The sequence below is a fragment of the Crinia signifera genome, chromosome 2, assembly GCF_055691185.1.
Source record: "Crinia signifera chromosome 2, ASM5569118v1, whole genome shotgun sequence".
Classification (NCBI taxonomy): Eukaryota; Metazoa; Chordata; class Amphibia; order Anura; family Myobatrachidae; genus Crinia; species Crinia signifera.
The window spans coordinates 14,029,211-14,053,161 of record NC_139218.1 but is presented as its reverse complement, the minus strand read 5'-3'; the positions used below and the strand labels follow the sequence as shown (position 1 = coordinate 14,053,161).

At 50.4% G+C, this 23,951-nt stretch overlaps 1 protein-coding gene across 1 annotated transcript in view; it reads left to right on the top strand.

Moving 5' to 3' along the window:
- Nucleotides 1–23,951, top strand: part of RCSD1 (RCSD domain containing 1) — a 53,219-nt gene that overhangs the window by 26,154 nt on the left and 3,114 nt on the right. The window contains exons 2-6 of the mRNA XM_083171583.1: nucleotides 14,435–14,536; nucleotides 15,052–15,129; nucleotides 17,154–17,225; nucleotides 18,986–19,189; nucleotides 19,474–19,947. Of these exons, the coding sequence (XP_083027709.1) occupies nucleotides 14,435–14,536; nucleotides 15,052–15,129; nucleotides 17,154–17,225; nucleotides 18,986–19,189; nucleotides 19,474–19,947 (930 nt within the window). The remainder of the gene's footprint in view (nucleotides 1–14,434; nucleotides 14,537–15,051; nucleotides 15,130–17,153; nucleotides 17,226–18,985; nucleotides 19,190–19,473; nucleotides 19,948–23,951) is intronic.

Here is a 23,951-nt window from a genome sequence, read left to right as displayed (position 1 = left end):
AGCGTGTAGACACGGCAGGAGATGGCTGTAGCACAGAGACGCGCAGGAGATGGCGTCAGGAGGTGGCTGTAGCACGTAGACCCGGCTGTAGCACGTAGACGCAGCAGGAGGCGGCTGTAGCACAGAGACGTGGCAGGAGGTGGCTGTAGCAAATAGAGACGGCAGGAGGCGGCTGTAGCACGTAGATGCGGCAGGAGGCGGCTGTAGCACAGAAACGCGGCAGGAGGCGGCTGTAGCACATAGACACGACAAGAGGCGGCTTTAGCACAGAGACGCGGCAGGAGGCGGCTGTAGCACAGAGATGCGGCAGGAGGCGGCTGTAGCACAGAGATGTGGCAGAAGACGGCTGTAGCACAGAGACGCGGCAGGAGGCGGCTGTAGCACAGAGACGCGGCAGGAGGCGGCTGTAGCAAATAGACGTGGCAGGAGGCGGCTGTAGCAAATAGACGTGGCAGGATGCGGCTGTAGCACGTAGACTCAACAAGAGGCGGTTGTAGCACATAGACGCGGCAGGGGGCGGCTGTAGCATGCAACGTGGCAGGGGGCGGCTGTAGCATGCAGACGCGGCAGGGGATGGCTGTAGCATGTAGACACGGCAGGAAGCGGCTGTAGCGCATAGACGCGGCAGGAGGCGGCTGTAGCACAGAGCCGCAGCAGGAGATAACTGTAGCACAGTGACGCGCAGGAGATGGCGTCAGGTGGCGGCTGTAGCACGCAGACGCGGCAGGAGGCGGCTGTAGCACGTAGACGTGGCAGGAGGCGGCTGTAGCACGTAGACATGGCAGGAGGTGCCGAGGGGGCTGTAGCACGTAGACATGGCAGGAGGCGGCTATAGCACAGAGACGCGTCAAGAGGCGGCTGTAGCACAGAGACGCAGCAGGTGGCGGCTGTAGCACACAGGCGCAGCAGGTGGCGGCTGTAGCACACAGGCGCAGCAGGAGGCGGCTGTAGCACGTAGACATGGCAGGAGGCGGCTATAGCACAGAGACGCGTTAAGAGGCGGCTGTAGCACAGAGACGCAGCAGGTGGCGGCTGTAGCACAGAGACGCAGCAGGTGGCGGCTGTAGCACACAGGCGCGGCAGGAGGCGGCTGTAGCACGTAGACGTGGCAGGAGGGGGCTGTAGCACGTAGACATGGCAGGAGGCGGCTATAGCACAGAGACGCGTCAAGAGGCGGCTGTAGCACAGAGACGCAGCAGGAGGCGGCTGTAGCACAGAGACGCAGCAGGTGGCGGCTGTAGCACACAGGCGCGGCAGGAGGCGGCTGTAGCACATAGACGTGGCAGGAGGGGGCTGTAGCACGTAGACGTAGCAGGAGGCGGCAGTAGCACGTAGACATGGCAGGAGGCGCCGAGGGGGCTGTAGCACGTAGACATGGCAGGAGGCGGCTATAGCACAGAGACGCGTCAAGAGGCGGCTGTAGCACAGAGACGCAGCAGGAGGCGGCTGTAGCACAGAGACGCAGCAGGTGGCGGCTGTAGCACACAGGCGCGACAGGAGGCGGCTGTAGCACATAGACGTGGCTGTAGCATGTAGACGCGGCAGGAGGCGACTGTAGCACATAGACGTGGCAGGAGGGGGCTGTAGCACGTAGACGTAGCAGGAGGCGGCAGTAGCACGTAGACATGGCAGGAGGCGCCGAGGGGGCTGTAGCACGTAGACATGGCAGGAGGCGGCTATAGCACAGAGACGCGTCAAGAGGCGGCTGTAGCACAGAGACGCAGCAGGAGGCGGCTGTAGCACAGAGACGCAGCAGGTGGCGGCTGTAGCACACAGGCGTGCAGGAGGCGGCTGTAGCACATAGACGTGGCTGTAGCATGTAGACGCGGCAGGAGCCGACTGTAGCACATAGACGCTGTTTACATCGTTTGCATTAGCCAGAACGCAGTTTTTAGGGACGCAGGCACTGGACCCATCCTACCTTCTAATCGGGCATTCCAAAACTGAAATCTAAATTGCAGTGTAAAAATATATCTGCCGTGCATTTGTAGGCTACATGCAAAAGCAGCTCGCTGGTATTTACACACTGCATGCACAAACAGTGCACCCCTTATACTGCAACATGGTTTGTCCAGGTGCAATTTCTGCTTATGTTTTCTTTGCTCCCAACCGTCAGCCAGCCCCATAATGAGGGCGGAGGCACTGCCTGACAGTGCTGAATTACATGCCAGTTACTAGTGACCCATCACACGGCATTCACCCCAGGCCACACTCCCTGACACTGTGGCAGCATGCAGGACGCTGGCTCTTTAAACATGCCAAGCATTGCAAACAGCAGGGGGGAGAATCAGCTGAGCACGCTGGGAATGTCATTCCCTATAAGACACCATGTGACATCCTATTAGATGGATCCTGCCTGTGCTAATACCGAGCGGTTACAGGTGCATCAGTCATTCTTCCTGTGAGGCTCAGCCTGCAGAGTCATTGTCTTCCAGTTGCCCGTCTTGTGACCCTAAGGGTGCGGGCTCTGCTTGCCAGGCTCCATGCATCATGCACGGTGTGCATCGCTCCTTGTGATAGTGAGACCGAGCTGGAATCCCCCCACTCTTCCACTCTCCCACAGCAGAGCTTCTCCCAGATGACCTGCATTGACCAGCTGTTCATCACATGACATCTCCCAGTAATCTTCAGGGACCTGCAGACACTTGTCTCCTGCTGCATCACAGCGCTGGCTTCTGGGGAATCCTGACCGTTCTGTGAGTTACCCGCAATCAGCTTCCTAAGAATGAATGATGCCTTCAGGAATTATAATGTATATAGTCCTTAGGTAGCATCTTCCTGGCTGTTACATTCTCCCAGTCCTAGCTATGACGTGAGCAGTGGTGCGGGAATTAGGACCCCTGAGGACACTAGAAGGAAGGTAGCCTGTATACTGCAGGAGACAGGTCTGGTGGTTCATCTACAGCAGGCATTCCCAACCACAGTCCTCAAGGCACACCAACAGTGCAGGTTTTAGTGATATCCAGGCTTCAGCACAGATGGTTTAATCAGAATCCCTCAGATACTAATTAAGTCACCTGTGCTCAAGCCTGGATATCTGCAAAACCTGCACTGTTGGTGTGCCTTGAGGACCGTGGTTGGGAATGCCTGATCTACAGAGACGCTTTATGTAACGGGGTAGGGGGTGGGGGGGGGGTGGATGTGGGATGTGGGATGCATTCACAGACACTGAACTACTGACACAGGAGGATAGGGACAGACTGACAAACTGCACCGGTTATAGGGCAGAGGTATTGATGGTGGTGTCTAAAGGCGAACATGAGACAGAAAGCACTTTAACAAGATGCAGCGAGTGGGGTCTCGGTTGTGTGGAATCCACTGCAACATTGGCCGAAGTAGCAAAAGAAACCGCAGTAAGAGATGCGGCCACGTATGACCTAATAAGTCAGCCCACTGCGGCTTTGCTGCATTTTAAAATTGATGCACGCAATCATAAGTCAGTGTATATTTATTTATTACCAGTTTCTTATATAGCGCACACATATTCCTTAGCGCTTTACAGAGAATATTTGAACAGTCACATCAGTCCCTGCCCCAGTGGAGCTTACAATCTATATTCCCTACCACATGTACACACGCACACAGACATACTAGGGTTAATTTTTGTTGGGAGACAATTAGCCTACCTGTATATTTTTGGATTGTGGGAGGAAACCGGAGTACCCGGAGGAAACCCACGCAAGTACAGGGAGAATATACAAACTCCGCACAGTTAGAGCCATGGTGGGAATCAAACCCATGACCTCAGCACTGTGAGGCAATAATACCAACCACTACACCATCCATACTGCCCCACACCATCCGTACTGCCCCATACAGTATGTATGTGTGTATATATATATATATAGTAATGGCTCCCAACAAAGAAATTTTCTGATCGGATTCCGCGAGCGTAGTCATACACCCATAGTAGCCCTCCAATCATATAGAGGCAGTGGTGGCTCCTACCTCATCTAAAAAGGGAGGCTACCGCTGCTAGTGCTGCCGATACATTGCTGACACCCCCCTGCCCCCGGAACCACTTATCAATGCTCCCAGGCCTTCAGCCTTTTGTGTCATCTGCATTGTACAGGCACCAGTATCGCAACAGTACTGCACATGTGCATACCCCCAGCTTCTATGGGCTGCATCGGCTGCAGCCTATAGAAGCCAAATTGGGCGGTATGGCAAGGCAGGAAGCCAGCTCTCTGCCTAATTCTCTTAACCGTTGGTTTATCAGAGGGGCGTTTTTACTGCATCCTACAGACCGCCCCTCGCACAGCTAGAACACATGTACCCGGTGAGTGTGTCTTACATACTAGAAGATCCACTACAGAGGGTTATTATAGAGGATCTCGCCAATTAGACACTACAGAACTGGAATAGTTTTTTTTACAGGACGTGCAGGGTAAGGAAAGTGTTGCAGGCCGTGAAGCCACTGAAGTAATGATCACACTGGCGATTATGAAATACATCCGTCATAACAACATAACATTGCAGACTTTGCTTTTCCATCTCCTTTATAGACCCAAATGCAGGGCCGGTGACTCAGTGGTGTAGCTACTGTAAGGCAGACTCCACTGCCGCTTGGGGGAGCGAGCGCCAGTGGGGTCTATATGGGTGCCGGCACGCGCCTGGCGCACTGACATTAGGCTGTGCTGCCAGTGACACAGGAGGAGAGTCAGCCCCAGGAGAACAGTCTCGATGCCCGGCCGCGGCAATGGTGCGCCTCGGCCATGACAGACCATCCCGACTGATTCACTGAAGCTGTACACAGAGCCTATTGGCTACTGTGTACAGGATGAGCAAATGGGGTGGGGGCTGGGATGGAGGGGGAAGCAAGCTGAGCTGCAGCAGCAAGACGTGTGGCATATTGTCTAGTGAGCATCAGTGAGTACTGTTCGCACATTGGGAGCAAAAATCCCCCCCCCCAAAAAAAAAAAACCGGCAGGGGGAGCTAGATTTCTAGTTACACCACTGGCCAGTGTATGGGTTCTCTGCTCCCTAACATTCAAAATACTGCCCCAATACTGCCTCAAACCCCTCAAGTGAAAGTGTGCAGGTGGGGTCTGCATTAATTACAAGTATTTTTTTTTATTATTTTGTGAGACAGACTCAATGACACCCCCAGATCCTGGCACCTAGGCAGCTGTCTAGTGTAGTTAGTGTAGTTCACTCTTTTTGACAAAACCATGTGCACTGCAGGTGGGGTAGATGTAACTTGTGCAGAGAGAATTAGATTTGGGTGGGGTTTTACTTCAAAGTGAGATCTATGTTGCAGTTTAACAATAAAGCAGCCAGTATTTACCCTGCACAGAAACAAAATAACTCACCCAAATCTAATTCTCTCTGCACATTTTACATCTGCCCCCTGCAGTGCACATGGTTTTGTCCATCTAAGAAGTCAGAAAGAGTGAACTAAAATAAGGCCCATACACACAGGTGAGAAGTGCACTAGGTATGTGTCAGTTACAATAACCAGGGCTGCAGCAAGAGTCACCCACTCAGCCCACCCACCGACCCACTTGCCCTGTCCCACCTATATCATAAAGATCAGGTCTATGTAGTACCCCACTATTTGAGGTATTGTGGCTGACATTTTGCATCACGCTACAGTGCAGGTGGATATCATTATACAGCCCATCCACAATTCCTCAGCGTGACAATTCCTCCTTACAGCTGGAGCCGGGCTTATTCAACCCACCGGCGTGCCAGAGCGTTCCACCTCGGTGTGCCGTCTGCCAAGAATGGGACACTAATGAATATTAGACACTCGTACGCCTCATTCATGGCAACAGGATATGGATGCGTGTGAGACCCTCGTGTGTCCCCATCTTGAATCTATAGATCTATTCTCCAAGTGGTCCGTCTGTCTATCAGTAATCACCATTTTCAGATGGCGTTAGCTGCAGGTGCCAATTTCTGAAAGGTTTTGCCTTCTGGGGCTTGGTAAATCTGGCATCATAGAACGCTATGGGGGCTGTGATGGCAGGCAGGACTAAAGGGATTGCAGCAGGTATTGGAGCTGTCTGCTGCAGTCCCTCGTGGTGCATTGAAGGGGTGTGGTATAGGGTTCCGCAGTCATTATCCCGATGTGGTGAGGGCAACAAAGCCCCTTGCTACGCTCGCCACCTATTCTATTCTCCCTCCTAGGGGGTTGTGGACCCCCACGAGGGAGAATAGCCGGTGGCCGTTGGGCCGCTGTGTGTCGGTGTTTTGACTGTCGGAATCTCAACGTCGGGTAAATAACTGTCGGGATCCCGACTGTCAGGACCCTGTCCGGCACCCCATTGAAGGATACTAAATAGCTACAGTTAACCCCTGAAAACAACAAATAAGCCACAAATAGTTAATGATAAAATAACTGGAATGTACTGTATCTGAGTCCCTGTGTGGATCCACCACAGATCAAAAGTCTGCAAACGCCATTACATGTTGCGTTCCCTCTGCTTGTGAAGAAGGTGCAAGAACCGAGGGGTAATCTTACGGTACTTGTGTATTATCTGGGCGCCCGATGTTGAAATTGTATGCCACTACCTTAAGCATGCGATGCGACATGATTTGACGCGATTTCCCTTAAAATTCCTTGAAGAGAAAATCGCATTGCATTGTATGCTATTGTATGGTATACAATGCGACACGATGCAATGCGATGCAGGCTAAATGTCCCCCATTTTTATATGTACAGGCACCCAGACCCCATTTTTAATTGTATACCCACCCTGATGGCTAAATGCCCCCCATTGTTAACGCCACCCCACTATCAACGCGAACCCGAAGCGTGGCGAGCGAAGCGGTACGCATCCTCCGACCTTTTCATACCCCCACTATCCACGTCGGCGTGGAGTTCATATTATATAGTGTGGCGAGCGCAGCGAGCCACCGAGCCCGAAGCGTGGCGAGCGCACGCGTATTACTTCACATGTAATTCGCGTCCGCTCGCCACACTTTAGGCTCGGTGGCTCGCTACGCTCGCCACACTATATAATATCAACTCCACGCTGACGTGGATAGTGGGGGCATGAAAAGGTCGGAGGATGCGTACCGGCGCCCCTCGCGGGCTCGCTGTGCTCGCCACGCTTTGGGTTCGCATTGATAGTGGGGTGGAGTTAACAATGGGTGGGTATACAATTAAAAATGGGGTCTGGGGGCCATTTCACATATGAAACAGGCATCTGGGTGCCTGTACATATAAAAATCGCGTCCCATCGCATGCAATATGATTGTATGCGATGTGATACAACGCGATTTTAAGGTGCGATGAAAAAAATCGGGCGCCCAGATAATACACAAGTACCAATGTTACTAAGCTCCAGGTTTTCCAGAGTCTTGGTTCCAAAAATACTGGTGAAAAATTGTGTACCGTTCCACTGCATTTTTCGCATCGGGATCTTGGAGTTGGCCATTGTTTCAAAAATACGGGGGAAAAAAAAAAGTTGGGGTAATGGTACAGCCGGGGGACACACGTGAGGGCCCAAGACTGAAGGATTGATCCCCCTAACTAGTCAGCTCAGGCCAAGGATTCCTGGGAGAGTGGGGACAACCCAATAAGGAGGTCCACCTAATGCCAGAGCTGAAGCCCACAGCTAACAAGGGCAACCCTGGGCTGTGGGTGCCAAGTTGATAGGCCATTATGTTGAGAAATGATTGCCTCCCCCACATGCTGGTACTTGGAGAACCACAAGTACCAGCATGAGGGGCATTAGTCTTTTGTCCTCCTGTAAAGGAGAAATTAAAATAAAGACAGTACACACACACACACACACACACACCATTACAACTTTAACACACTCAGACTTATCTAGACTCCCCATAGCCATCCGGGCCCCTTCTCCAAGTAGCATCCTTATGTTCTAACCATAGCACCACCCCTGCCATGCAGCCTAACCCACCCTCCTAAGTGCCTAACCCTACCCCCCCCCCCAGCCTAACCATAACCTTCCCAGCCTAACCGTAACCCACCCTACTAAGTGCCTAACTCTACCCCCCCCCCCCAGCCTAACCGCAACCCACCCTACTCAGTGCCTAACCCTAACAGCCTATCCCTACCTCCCTACAGCCTAACCCAAACCCACCCTTTTAAGTGCCTAACCCTACCCCCATAATGTCATGTGATGCCAGTGGCCAGCCCCCAGCAGGCACCATCCCATCTGTACCCATGGGAACGCTCAGTGTTTTCCTGGGGATGCCTATAAAACGCTGGGCATTCCAATGTTCCAGTGACATCACCGCCCCCGGCCCTCCCTCCCTGCAACGAGCGGTCCGGTGACTGTAACCCGCTGACCCCGTTCATTGCCACAGACCCCAAGCATCGGAACAGGGCCGAATTTGACCCCCGTACTGAGTGAATTGAATTAGCCCCTTAGTTTCCAGCAGTTGGGACAAAATTGCCAACTGGTGGGACACTCAGTTCGGAGGGTGGGGATTGGAAATCCCAGTATTGTGTACTAAGGGCCGGATTCATGTTTGTAAGTAAAGTAAAAACTTTGTGTCTGGGACAAATCATATTGTCATGCTAAGCTAGCAAATACATTTATATTTTTCCTGTGCAGGGTAAACACTGGCTGCTTTTGCATGTAGCACACAAATATTAGGCATCTTTATTTTTACACTGCAAATTAGATTTCAGTTTGAACACCTGAATCTAACTCTCTCTTCACATCTGCCCCCCTGCAGCGCAGCATGGTTTTGCCCTGTTTGTTTGTTTTTTGCTTTACTGCCAAACTTGAATCAGGCCCTAAATTATTTATGACAAACACAATCTCTGTCCTAACATGACTGTAATGATAAACGGCATTGCTGAGATTAATGTTACCATCATGTACAATGCCAATAAGAGATGTTGGGGGTGATTCAGTGCAGGACGATTTTGCTACCCCCACTATAAAGATGGCTGCTGCATTGGCGTTGTAGAAATGACGGTCTCTTCCTAGGCAGCTCTCACCCCTCGCTGATACCTCCTATGGGGACAGAGAGGGCAGGAATGAGGACACACACAATGAAACCAGTTCCTGAAGAGCTTATTCACTTGCTCCCGGCCCCCAGTGAGCCCTTCAGGCGATTACTGCCTGATCAGACGCTCCAGGGCTTAACGAGTGAACCGTATAATCTCAGCTCACCGTGTTTATAGGTTCTTATTGCACATGATCGGACCACAATCAGGACCTGTTCTAGTCTAATAAGGAATCAGAACACTGATACTCTCATTATATATCACCCAGGAGGGTTTCCTGGTAGCATCTGCTTAACCTTACGCAGGCCGCGCAAATCTTTATGCCCTAAAGGGGCCCATTTGTCATTGGTGGTAGTGGGGCCCCGCAAACTACCGGTGGTTATCTACGCATATCACAGCAATAAGAAATTCGTTTTAGTCTCAATTTATCAAACATTAAAAAAAAACAGGCCGGCGGTGATGCTGGCGATTTCTGGCTGGGGATTAGCAAACCGGTTCCTATAGTATTCTCCGCGGTATAAAATGTTTGGTCGATGAGTTCATGCCGCCACCACCAGAAAATATGCATTGCGCAATGCAGACCCTGACCTCAGCACGCCGCACGCATCATCCTTAGGGGGCTATTCAGCCTGGCTTGTTGCAGGCCAAATTTGCTTCACTACGCAGTGTTTGGGGGTTTGCGCTTGCGCCTGTATCTTTAATTAGTGATCTATGGGCAAGGGGGATGAAGGGGACCAGCCAGTGTTTTATGGGAGTGTCCACAAAAACATTGGGCGTACCCCTGTAAACGCAGGCGAGTCGATGTCCGCTGGTGGCTGACATCACATGACATCCGTGCCCGCCCCCTTTTCACCCATCTCCATCCAGGATAAAAGGAAGTATAGACTTACCCATCATTTGATGGTGAGCAACCCTTGAATTGTCTTTTCCTCCATGCAGGAAGTAAGTGTACACATCCACTCGAATGCTAGTGCGGCAACTGGCTCGGCCGACTTTGTTGTTCGGGGGAGTGCCATTTACCTGCGTATAATCAGTTCTGAACATGCGCAGTGCTAAACACATCGGAAATGTATGCAACTCATCGTATTTGTGCAATTTTTGAATTATGCGACTTAGGCACCAAATTGAAAAGCAGAATTTTTTTTAATTTTTTTTTTTAACGCAAATCTGGGTTAGTTTTTATGAAAATGGCACTTTTTTACTGTGCGAAACGCTGGCACTTTCCGCAGGCCGTAAGCATACAGTATCTGTAGCGCACATAGATGGGGTTTCATCATTTCGGTGCCGCAGTGCGTTACCAGCGCTGGGAGTGCCAGGAAACCTCTGACTTCATACAGGATACGGCTGCTATGCCAATAGCTGTAATATCTCTGTGCACAGATCAAGGGGGTTGTGTAATTCCCAGTTACGAAATGAGTTTGTGAATTGTGGCTTCTGTCCGATCATCAGACATTTCAGTGTTCCACAAGCCAGAGATTATCCCGCTATCTGACGCACAGAGATAACTGGGAGAGAACTGGAATTACGCCGTTTGGCAGCCTCAGGGCGGCGCGGCCGGTAGGACAGTCCGGGAACGTATCAGTGATATTGCACAGGATCCTGCTTAGCGTTCACCCCAGGATTAAACATTCCCCAATGCTGGCAAAGATCTGCAGTCTGTTCCATGCTAGTGTCACGTGACATTATTTTGTGTGTGAAGGCGATTGGCCCCAGCTGTTCCCCACACACTCCTGTATTTCCCCATACTGCTCCCACTGTTACATTTATGGCCCTTTCCAGAAATCTACGAACCCTTTCCCCTTTCCAACTGACTTAGATACAGAGTTATTATGGTTCACACACAGCACTGCGAAGTTTGCAGCAACGCGTGTGATTTTATGCCCTCCCACCGTTCCCATGGGTGCTTCTATACGCCACCACCCCTCTGTGCTCGCTCTGTTGGCACCTGGCATCTGCACACGCGCAGAAGCAAAATATCGCTCCCCTGTGAACGGACCACAATAAGGTCCAGAGGGTGTTTTTTTCCCGCGTCAACCTTTTTCAGGTCTACCTATTTATTATTATTTATATAGCGCACACATATTCTGCAGCGCTGTACAGAGAATAGTTGAGAATAGTCCCTGCCCCAGTGGAGCTTACAATCTATATTCCCTACCACATGTACATGCGCACACAGACATTCTAGGGTTAATTTTTGTTGGAAGCCAAGTAACCTACCTGCATATTTTTGGGCTGTGGGTGGAAACCGTAGTACCCAGAGGAAACCCACACAAGCATGTGGAGAATATACAAACTCCGCACAGTTAGGGCCGTGGTGGGAATGGAACCCATGACCTCAGTGCTGTGAGGCGGTAATGCTAACCATTACACCGCCCGTACTGCCCCGTATATATAACACATGGTGGGGATAGAACCCATGACCTCAGTGCTGTGAGGCAGTAATGCTAACCATTACACCGTCCGTACTGCCCTGTATATATAACACATGGTGGGGATAGAACCCATGACCTCAGTGCTGTGAAGCAGTAATGCTAACCATTACACCGCCCGTACTGCCCCGTATATATAACACATGGTGGGGATAGAACCCATGAGCTCAGTGCTGTGAGGCAGTAATGCTAACCATTACACCATCCGTACTGCCCGGTATATATAACACATGTTGGGGATAGAACCCATGACCTCAGCGCTGTGAGGCGGTAATGTAACCATTACACCATCCGTGCTGCCCCGTATATATAACACATGGTTGGAATGGAACCCATGACCTCAGCGCTGTGAGGCGGTAATGCTAACCATTACACCATCCGTGCTGCCCTGTATATATAACACATGGTGGGAATGGAACCCATGACCTCAGCGCTGTGAGGCGGTAATGCTAACCATTACACCGTCCGTACTGCCCTGTATATAAAACACATGGTGGGGAATAGAACCCATGACCTCAGCGCTGTGAGGCGGTAATGTAACCATTACACCGTCCGTACTGCCCGGTATATATAACACATGGTGGGAATAGAACCCATGACCTCAGTGCTGTGAGGCAGTAATGCTAACCATTACACCGTCCGTACTGCCCTGTATATATAACACATGGTGGGGATAGAACCCATGACCTCAGCGCTGTGAGGCAGTAATGCTAACCATTACACCATCCGTACTGCCCTGTATATATAACACATGGTGGGGATAGAACCCATGACCTCAGCGCTGTGAGGCAGTAATGCTAACCATTATACGTCCGTACTGCCCCGTATATATAACACATGGTGGGGATAGGACCCATGACCTCAGTGCTGTGAGGCAGTAATGCTAACCATTACACCATCCGTGCTGCCCCGTATATATAACACATGGTGGGGATAGAACCCATGACCACAGCGCTGTGAGGCAGTAATACTAACCATTACACCATCCGTACTGCCCAGTATATATAACACATGGTGGGGATAGAACCCATGACCACAGCGCTGTGAGGCAGTAATACTAACCATTACACCATCCGTACTGCCCCGTATATATAACACATGGTGAGGATAGAACCCATGACCTCAGTGCTGTGAGGCAGTAATGCTAACCATTACACCGTCCGTACTGCCCCGTATATATTACACATGGTGGGGATAGAACCCATGACCTCAGTGCTGTGAGGCAGTAATATAACCATTACACCGTCCGTACTGCCCTGTATATATATAACACATGGTGGGAATAGAACCCATGACCTCAGCGCTGTGAGGCAGTAATGTAACCATTACACCGTCCGTACTGCCCTGTATATATAACACATGGTGGGAATAGAACCCATGACCTCAGCGCTGTGAGGCAGTAATGTAACCGTTACACCATCCGTACTGCCCAGTATATATAACACATGGTGGGGATAGAACCCATGACCTCAGCACTGTGAGGCGGTAATGCTATAACCGTTACACCATCCGTACTGTCTACTTAGACACTGTCAATCTTATGATTTACACCTGTTGTTCTGATGTCATGCTCATACACGTGAGTGTCATTGTTCCATCACAGATTACATGTGCTCGTACGCCATACACGTGTAGCTGTAACACGGTACCAGCTCAGGAGCAGTGGGGTTACAGCCGGCATGACGGGGGCAGTTTGCAACCAGTACAGTTGCAAACTGAATAAATTCAGGGGTCCGTTTCCTTAATCATGGATATCAGCGATATGGATCCGCAGAGGTGTCTAGGAGACGTCTCTGGTGTCTGGGAATCTGTCACGTTGTGGAGTTCACTTTCCCCAGAATTAAACCAAAGAGAGTCTTGTCGCAGACACCGAGTGCTGGGAGGATTTCCCACGAGTAGCTGTTCTTTTTCCCATTAAATAGAAGCTGGGAGATAAGTTGTGTTTCCTGGCTGGGATAAGGGCAGAATGAAGTTTCCCGCTGGCGGAAATGAGTTACATAGGGCCTCTAAACATTTAGGAAACCGTGACGGCACAGAGAGGGACTCAGTGATGGGCGACCTGTGATGGTCTAACAGCAATGGTCAAACAGGACAGGCTAACCGTGACGTGCTAACAGGACGAGCTAATAGTGATGAGCTACCAGTGATGGTCTAACAGAGTGGTTCCCAAACTGTGTGCCTTGGCACCCTGGGGTGCCTCAGGACACTTGCAGGGGTGCCTTGGGTTGGTAGACCAGGATCAATTCATATTTATTATGGTCAGTGTACCAGGCAAAACCAGTACTTGTGGCTGCCAATCATAATATATGTGGACAAACAGAAGCAAATCCTGTCCCTCACCACATAACTGTGACATATAAACACAATGCACTTAATTGAATATTATTTTTCAGAATTTCTCGATAAGAAGCATTTCGCCTAGGGGTGCCTTGAAAATATTTTGATGCTCTAGGGCGCCGTGATTCAAAAAAGTTTGGGAACCCCTGGTCTAACAGCAATGGTCAAACAGGATGGGCTAACAGTGACGCTGGAAATGTAAACTCAACTATCTGTACAAAAAGCAATTTGTGTAAATAAAACCCAGTTAAGATGTTGTCACATGACTTGTATATAGTGGCCTGTAGAAGGCCCTAAGTGTTTTGCATTGTCTACTTTATCATTTTGCACAGGGCGTCCCACGGGTACATATGGTGCAGTTACAGAACACCCTATTTATAATGCCGACACATCCCAGGGGTACATATAGTGCAGTTACTGAATGCCCTATTTATAAATGCCGACACATTCTGGGGGTACATATAGTGCAGTTACTGAATGCCCTATATATAATGCCGACACATCTCGGGGGTACATAGAGTGCAGTTACTGAATGCCCTATATATAATGCCGACACATCCCGGGGGTACATAGAGTGCAGTTACTGAATGCCCTATATATATAATGCCGACACTGTCTTCTCTCCATAAAATATTTACAAAATGAAAACCCAAGAGGGAAATCGGTCAAAATTTGATGTTAACTAAGGTAATGTTATAGGTAGATTTTTCTTACATCACATTATTCTCCTTTCCAGGGGAAATCGGCGGAGACCGGCACAGCGGAGGAGGCAGCGCCACCGTCGGTTGCTAAGCTTGCCGGCATATTTGGTGACAAGGTGAACAGCCCCAGGAAAGAGGTAATTACAATGACGCTGATTTATCCTCAGGCGCCAATACAATCATTTAAAAAAAGCAAAATGAACCTGGTCCCTAAATGCAGAATTCTCGGCAACTCACGGACGACTGAATTCCCCAAAACTGCCTACAAATAATGTGTACCCCATCCCCCACACATACAAAACACCCACGTCATAGCCCTGGGGCTCAGCATCTGTGTCTAGGTGGACAGACAACAGGTCAGCATAGGAAAATGTCGATAGTTTTTCATGTTTTTTTTGTGTCGGTGTCGATGCTGGTAGGTGCAGAAATCACCAGAAAAATTGCGCCTATGCTTTTGTCTCTGAGATCCATAAATCTACAGTGAGAAAATGACTGGGACCGACTCCATTTTCCCAGAGATCCGCAGTGTTTTAACCCCTTCCAAATATCTGCCATCTAGAACTTTCCTGGCCTGTTATGTAACATGTGACTGTAGCTTCCACGCTGGACGTCCTGTCTCACGGTCTAATGCTGCCTCTCGTCTGTTTCTCAGGTTCCACCACCTAAACCCACGCGAAGGAAACCGCCATGTTCTCTGCCGTTACCTAAACCCACCAATAATGGGGACGAGGTAAGTGCCTCTCGTTACTGGAGCCCTGAGACTTAAGGCAGCCTTTAATCCAAATCATCATGGTTCATGGGGACGCTCAGCATTTCCTGGGCGCACCCACAAAAACGGTGGGCGCGCCCAGACAAACACGGTGGCACGTATGGCCACATGCGAATGGATTTGTCAACGAAAACATCCATTTGCATGCTGTTGCGGGCATTATTCGCTCAGTGCCGGGAGGGGGGGGGGCGGCGTTTGCTTGCCTGGCGGTCAGCATTTAAGTGCTTGGTATGCAGCAATTTTCACTACTTACTGAGTCCACCTGAGCCACCCCCCCTCTCTCTTTCTGCCCTCCTCTCTCTACGTCACCCTCTATCGCTCTCTCTTTGCCCTCCTTTCTCTCTCTACCTACCTCCCTTTCTCTCTCTCTCTCTCCCTTTGTCTCTGTCTCCCTACCATTTCTCTCTCCCTCTTTTTCTTTCTCTTCCTCCTTTTCTCTCTCTACCTCTCCCTTTCTCTCTCCATATCTTCCTCCCTATCTTTCTCTCTCACTACCTTTACCTTTATCTCTCTCCATATCTCCCTCCATTTCTCCCTCTCTTTATCTATCTCTTTCTTTCCCTTTCTCTCTCCATCTCTACCTCACTTTCTCTCTCTCTCTCCCTCTCACCCTCTCCCTTCCTTTCTCTTCTTCCCCATCCCTTTCTCTTTTTAATCCCTCTCTTACTCTCTCTCCCTTTCTCTCTTTCTTTCTCTCCCTCCCTCTCTCTCCCTACCATTTAATATATCTTTCCCTTTCTCGCTCTCACACTCTCCCTTTATCTCTCTACATCTCTCCCTCCCTTTCTCTTTCTCTCTCCATCTCTCACTCTTTTTTTTTCTCCCTGAATTTCTCTCTCTCTCCTCTTCCCTTTCTCTTTTTCTCCCTCCCTCCCATTCTCTTTTTCACCTATCCTCCCATCCTCCCTTTTTCTTTTTCTCTTTCTCTTTTTCTCCCTCCCTTTTTCCCTCCCTTTCTCTCTCTCTCTCTTTCTCTCTCCATACCGTTTTATTTCTCTCTTTCTTTCTCTCTCTCTCTTTCTCTCTCTCCACCTCTCCCTCTCTCCACCTCTCCCTCCCTTTCTCTCTCTCTCTCTCTCTCTCTCTCTCTTTCTCTCTCCATACCGTTTTATTTCTCTCTTTCTTTCTCTCTCTCTCTCTCTCCACCTCTCCCTCTCTCCACCTCTCCCTCCCTTTCTCTCTCTCTCTCTCTCTCTCTCTCTCTCTCTCTCTCTCTTTATACCGTTTTATTTCTCTCTCTCTCTTTCTCTCCACCTCTCCCTCTCTCCACCTCTCCCTCTCTCCACCTCTCCCTCTCTCCACCTCTCCCTCCCTTTCTCTCTCTCTCTCTCTCTCTCTCTCTCTCTCCACATCTCCCTCTCTCCACCTCTCACTCTCTCCACCTCTCCCTCCCTTTCTCTCTCTCTCCCCCTCTCTTTCTCTTTTTCTTCCTCCTTTTCCACTTCTCTTTTTCTCCCTCTCTAGGCTCATTTTGCTATAACAGTATACTGGTATTTGCCATGTTAGGACTTATTACTTAATGATAATTACATTTTTTGTGAAGGGGGGGCGGGCAGAAATGCTGTGCCTAGGGGCGGCCTGACACTTACATCCAACACTGCCCCTGTGACAAAGTGTTCCTCAGTGTACAGTACACAGTATATAAGGTGCAGTGCCGCCTGTGGATGTGCTGTGATCTGGCAGCGCTAAGCGGTGTTACGTCTTCTTTGCCAGTCTGTGAGTAACTGTATGAGCCACAATGGAAGATATGAAACCAGTGGAACCCTAAGGGGCCGGTTATTACCCTGCACTGGTTACATGTCACAGTGTTTGTTTCATGTTATTAATCACATTTATATGAAGGAATGACAATGTCCTGTGTGATGTCATAAAGAGATCACTCTGAGCGCTGTAACGGGGCGGAACATAAGCAAATAGAAAAGTATTCTGGGGTCATTGTGTGTCTGTGATCTGTACATTAATGCCCCCTTTCCTGTCGTCTGTAGAAGATGTCCCCTTCTCAGCCCCAGATGCCTAAGATCAAGGTGAAGAGTTCTCCTCTTATAGAGAAACTTCAGGTGAGCTCCAGCCAGGGGGTAGTGGGGGGAGGCCTGGTCTCAGTGCTGGGATCCAATCCATCAGCCCAGGATTATGTCACCCCGGGCAGTACCCCAAGAGTACATCACCCCGGGCAGTACCCCAGGAGTATGTCACCCCGGCAGTACCCCAGGAGTATGTCACCCCAGGCAGTACCCCTGTAGTATTTCACCCCAGGCAGCACCCCTGTAGTATGTCACCCCAGGCAGTACCCCTGTAGTATGTCACCCCAGGCAGTACCCCTGTAGTATGTCACCCCAGGTATTACCCCAGGCAGTACCCCTGTATTATTTAACCCCAGGCAGTACCCCTTTAGTATGTCACCCCAGGTATTACCCCAGGCAGTACCCCTGTAGTATTTCACCCCAAGCAGTACCCCTGTAGTATACACAGCAAAGAGAGTGGATTGGCTAAGTGGAAGTGCCAGGCAGCCTCCGGTGGGTACACCCAACAGTGGTGACCCTACACCACAAAGAAATACAAAGCAAATACACAGAGATGTAGGTGTCCCCTCCAATGGCGCCCAATTTAAACAGGAGAAAGAGTACAACCCTGTAATAAGGGGATCAATCCTCTTCTCCGTATTCCAGAAACAAATGAATAGTGACAAACAGATACCGCACGTCCCTTCTGGAGAGGTAGCGTCTCCTTTTCTCCAATTAATAGACACACAACGTGATGTACTTCCTCCCCACTGATGATATTACACGCTGGTATCTCCGGGAAGTACCCAAAAAACAAAGTGCAGATATATGGTGCAATACCACTTTATTTTAAAACTCACACACATAAAACATGGGACATGGGATAAAACAAAATGGCCAATTACCCGGGTGGTGGAGAACTGAAATAAATCAGCTCTCAAATGCGCTCCAAAAGGAGGTGATACCCGGGATATCCTCCAGATCAGGCAAACAGACAGGCAACTGGTCACAAGTCCATCCACAGTCCCATTTGAAGTGGACTAGAGGCTCCAAACGCGTTTTTGACCGGTACCCTGGTCTTTTTTCAAGGAGAGTGCCTCCAGTTACACTCCCACTGGGTTTTAAGCTGATATCAGCCAATCCTGAAAGTCTTTCACATGATAGACAATGTATACAACCAATGAACAAAGCATGAATCACAAAAATAACCAATACAAATACAGAAAGAAAAGAAAGGGGCAGATCCACACACTCAACCCCTGTAGTATGTCACCCCAGGCAGTACCCCTTTAGTATTTCACCCCAGGCAGTACCCCTGTAGTATGTCACCCCAGGCAGTACCCCTGTAGTATGTAACCCCAGGCAGTACCCCTGTAGTATTTCACCCCAGGCAGTACCCCTGTAGTATTTCACCCCAGGCAGTACCCCTGTAGTATGTCACCCCAGGTAGTACCCCAGGCAGATGCTCCCTTGTGCATATCCCACACACCTGAATGGGAGGAGCAATAACAACAACACGAATGCTGCTACAATAAGGCCAGTGGTCGCACAAGAGTGTGTGTGTGTGTGTGTGTGTGGGGGGGGGTGTTGGGTAACCGCCGGATTGGAGGATCATTGTACAACGACGGAGGTTATTTACGCCCTGGATAATACTGAGCAGTACCTCACATTATAGTCTCTCCTCACATGCTGGGTGATGCAGTGTAAAGTTATAGATAATAGAGTAGAAGGAAGGACTCCCCCTCCCATCCTATACATAGGAATAGGGTCAGTTGTCCTAGTCACATACTTCCACCTCGTTATCTCTCACTTTCCAGGCTAATTTAGCCTTCGCTCCTGCTGCCCTTCTCCCGGGAGGTTCCCCAAAGAGCCCCGGACTGAAAGCCATGGCTTCTCCATTCAGTAGTCCGCCATCAACGCCCAGCAGTCCAGGTATCCATTCCCATTCCAGCGAATCAGAGGAGTCGCCTGCCAGCTTTGAACAACCACCAGAGGGCGCTCCACTCCAGAGCTACACCAAGGTAAACCAAGCCTGCAGGTGCTAGTGGGGGTTATTCAGAGATGACCACTGATGGGTGGTTTTGCAGATAATGGGCCAGATGCACTAAGATTCAAAAGTGATAAAATGGAGAGCGATAAACTGCCAGCCAATCAGCTCCTGCCTGTCATGTCTCAGACTGTGTTTAAAAAATGTCAGACAGGAGCTTTTGAAGCTTAGTGCATCTGGCCCAATATGAAGTCAGCATTCTATAATAAAACATGACAGAATGTAACCTATGTACCAATCATCTTCTCTGTTCCTCAGGTCCGTACCAGGGGCTCGATAAAGCGAAGGCCGCCAAGCAGAAGTTTTAGAAAATCCCAAACTGATATGGACTTTGATTTTGACAAAATGAACACAACAGGGAAAGAAAATGGGGATAAGACGGCAGACGGGGACAGTGAGCTGTGTAACACAGAGCAGGACACAGGATGCGCGTTGTCCAACTCAGTGGACAAGGTGCCCGGGAGCCAAGAGAGTGACCAGGATAACACTGAGAAACACCAGGATGCCAGGGAGACGCCGGGCGAGGGCAGATTGGAGCAGCAAATGGGGGAATCGGACAGTGACCAGGCGGAGAAACTCAACAGAGAGAAGGGGCACCTGGGCACAAATGACACGGACACGCAGGTCACAAAAGAGGAAGATATTACAATAAGCCTAGAGAAGAGCAGCGCGGAGCCAAGTGAGGATGAGAGGAAGGATGGGAGCACCGAGCACAGTAAATCTGATGGGGATGTAAGTAGACATTCCAGAGATGCACAACCTAAGTGCAGTGCTCCCTCTAGTGGTGACAAATGACATTACTGCACTGAGGTGTTACTCTGACCCTGCACATCATTACTGCACTGAGGTGTTACTCTGACCCTGTACATCATTACTGCACTTGGGTGTTACTCTGACCCTGCACATCATTACTGCACTGAGGTGTTACTCTGACCCTGCACATCATTACTGCACTGAGGTGTTACTCTGACCCTGCACATCATTACTGCACTCGGGTGTTACTCTGACCCTGGACATCATTACTGCACTCGGGTGTTACTCTGACCCTGGACATCATTACTGCACTGAGGTGTTACTCTGACCCTGCACATCGTTACTGCACTCGGGTCTTACTCTGACCCTGTACATCATTACTGCACTGAGGTGTTACTCTGACCCTGCACATTATTACTGCACTGAGGTTTTACTCTGACTAGGGTTGCCAATCCCGGAGCATTTTTTCAATCCCGGAATTCGGGATTGAAAAATGCCCGATCCCGGGATTCCCGGGATTGGCTTCCCTGATTAAAAAACCCTCCCCGGCCGCCCCGCATATTTACTTACATGTGCTGTGCGGTGCGGCCAGGAGGGTGGTCGGTGAAGCGGGGAGGGTGGGCGGCTGATTGATGCCGGTAGGCGGGCGGGTGAGCAACCGGGAGGCGGTGGTGAGCAGCCGGGAGGCGGACGGTGAGCAGCCGGGAGGCGGACGGTGAGCAGTCGGGAGGTGGGCGGTGAGCAACCAGCAGCAGGAGGCGGGCGGTGTAGGCAGCATCCAGGAGCCGGTCGGGGTGTCATGCTGGTCTGGACGCGTCTGTGCAGCTGCTTGGCCTGCGCAGCGTGACCTCTGGCCTTGTCACGCTGCGCAGAGCCATACTGCCGGCTAAGGGAGAAGCCGGGCAGTGTCTGAGCACACACTCAGACGCTGCCCGGCATTAGACTGCGCATGCGCAGTCTAATCCCGAAAATCCCGGGATTGGAAACTCCAATCCCGGGATTGAAATCCCGGCGTTTTAGGGGCCAAATCCCGGGATCCCGCCGATCCCGATCCCGGGATTGGCCACCCTAACTCTGACCCTGCACATCATTACTGCACTGAGGTGTTACTCTGACCCTGCACATCATTACTGCACTGAGGTGTTACTCTGACCCTGGACATCATTACTGCACTGAGGTGTTACTCTGACCCTGCACATCGTTACTGCACTCGGGTCTTACTCTGACCCTGTACATCATTACTGCACTGAGGTGTTACTCTGACCCTGCACATTATTACTGCACTGAGGTTTTACTCTGACCCTGCACATCATTACTGCACTGAGGTGTTACTCTGACCCTGCACATCGTTACTGCACTCAGGTGTTACTCTGACCCTGTACATCATTACTGCACTCAGGTGTTACTCTGACCCTGCACATCATTACTGCACTTAGGTGTTTCTCTGACCCTGTACATCATTACTGCACTGAGGTGTTACTCTGACCCTGTACATCATTACTGCACTGAGGTGTTACTCTGACCCTGTACATCATTACTGCACTGAGGTGTTACTCTGACCCTGTACATAATTACTGCACTGAGGTGTTACTCTGACCCTGTACATCATTACTGCACTCGGGTGTTACTCTGACCCTGCACATCATTACTGCACTCAGGTGTTTCTCTGACCCTGCACATCATTACTGCACTCAGGTGTTACTCTGACCCTGCACATCGTTACTGCACTCAGGTGTTACTCTGACCCTGCACATCATTACTGCTCTGAGGTGTTACTCTGACCCTGTACATCATTACTGCACTGAGGTGTTACTCTGACCCTGTACATCGTTACTGCACTCAGGTGTTACTCTGACCCTGTACATCGTTACTGCACTCAGGTGTTACTCTGACCCTGCACATCATTACTGCACTCGGGTGTTACTCTGACCCTGTACATCGTTACTGCACTCGGGTGTTACTCTGACCATGTACATCATTACTGCACTGAGGTGTTACTCTGACCCTGCACATCGTTACTGCACTCAGGTGTTACTCTGACCCTGTACATCATTACTGCACTCGGGTGTTACTCTGACCCTGCACATCATTACTGCACTCGGGTGTTACTCTGACCCTGCACATCATTACTGCACTCGGGTGTTACTCTGACCCTGCACATCATTACTGCACTGAGGTGTTACTCTGACCCTGCACATCATTACTGCACTCGGGTGTTACTCTGACCCTGCACATCATTACTGCACTCGGGTGTTACTCTGACCCTGGACATCATTACTGCACTGAGGTGTTACTCTGACCCTGGACATCATTACTGCACTGAGGTGTTACTCTGACCCTGCACATCATTACTGCACTGAGGTGTTACTATGACCCTGCACATCATTACTGCACTGAGGTGTTACTCTGACCCTGCAAATCATTACTGCACTGAGGTGTTACTCTGGATTCAGTATTGAATCCCGGCGGTCGGGATCCCGGCGTTCAGAATCCCGACGCCGGAATCCCGACAGCCGAAATGCCGACAAGGGGGGGACGTGGAACGCCCCCCCTTGCAGGCTCGCTGCGCTCGCCACGCAGCGGGCCCGGTGCCTTGCTACGCTCGGCACACTAATTTATTCTCCCTCCAGGGGTGTCGTGGACACCCACGGAGGGAGAATGTGTCGGCATTTCGGCTGTCGGGATTCCGGCGTCGGGATTCTGAACGCCGGGATCCCGACCGCCGGGATTGTAACTGCATCCTGTTACTCTGACCCTGCACATCATTACTGCACTGAGGTGTTACTCTGACCCTGCACATCATTACTGCACTCGGGTGTTACTCTGACCCTGGACATCATTACTGCACTGAGGTGTTACTCTGACCCTGTACAATGTACATCATTACTGCACTGAGGTGTTACTCTGACCCTGCACATCATTATTGCACTCGGGTGGGACTCTGACCCTGTACATCATTACTGCACTCGGGTGGGACTCTGACCCTGTACATCTGTGCTTTATAGTCCTCCTGACATTGTGACGTAAGTACTGTTACCTGTCATTACATTCCTGTGCACCATGTTGGAATAGGAAACATTATAAAATACCAGCCAATTAGCTCCTAACTGTCCATTTTCAAACACAGCTTGTAACATGGCAGTTAGGATTTGTACATCTCCCCCTCTATATCAGCCAATGGGGCAGATGTATTAGGCCTGGTGAAGAGATAAAGTGGAAGGAGATAACGCACCAGCCAATCAACTCCCAACTGTCATATTTCAAACACAGCTGATTGGCTGGTACATTATCTCCTTCCACTTTATCTCTTCGCCGGGCTTAATACATCTGCCCCAATGAGCCTAATTAACACCTCATTGCATGGTTGCAATATTGCAGGCCGGGCGATTATGGATAGACTGCACATGCATGCAGCCCGTAGTGCGCATGTGTGACACCATCCTGTGATAAAATCCTGGGTACTTGTGTATTTTGGCGGCGCCCATCGCATCGCATACCATAAGGCATGCGATGGTATGCGATGCGATATCGCGCAATGTCATACAATTTTAAAATTGTATGACATTGTATATGGCATACAATGCCCTGCAATGCGATGCGATGCGATTAAACATTGTATAAGCACCTAATGGGTGCTTACAATGTTAAATGCACCCCCACGCCACCCCCTACTATAAACGTGAACCCGAAGCGTGGCGAGCGGCGGTGGTACGCGTCCTCCAACCTTTTCATACCCCCACTATCCACGTCGGCGTGGAGTTGAGAATAGAAAGTGTGGCGAGCCCGAAGCGTGGCGAGCGGACGCGGATACCTCTGAAGCTCGCGAAGGGACGCGGATACCTGTGAAGGTATGCGCGTCCCCTCGCGGGGCTCGGTGGCTCGCTGCGCTCGCCACACTTTCTATTCTCAACTCCACGCCGACGTGGATAGTGGGGGTATGAAAAGGTCGGAGGACGCGTACCGCCGCCCCTCGTGGGCTCGCT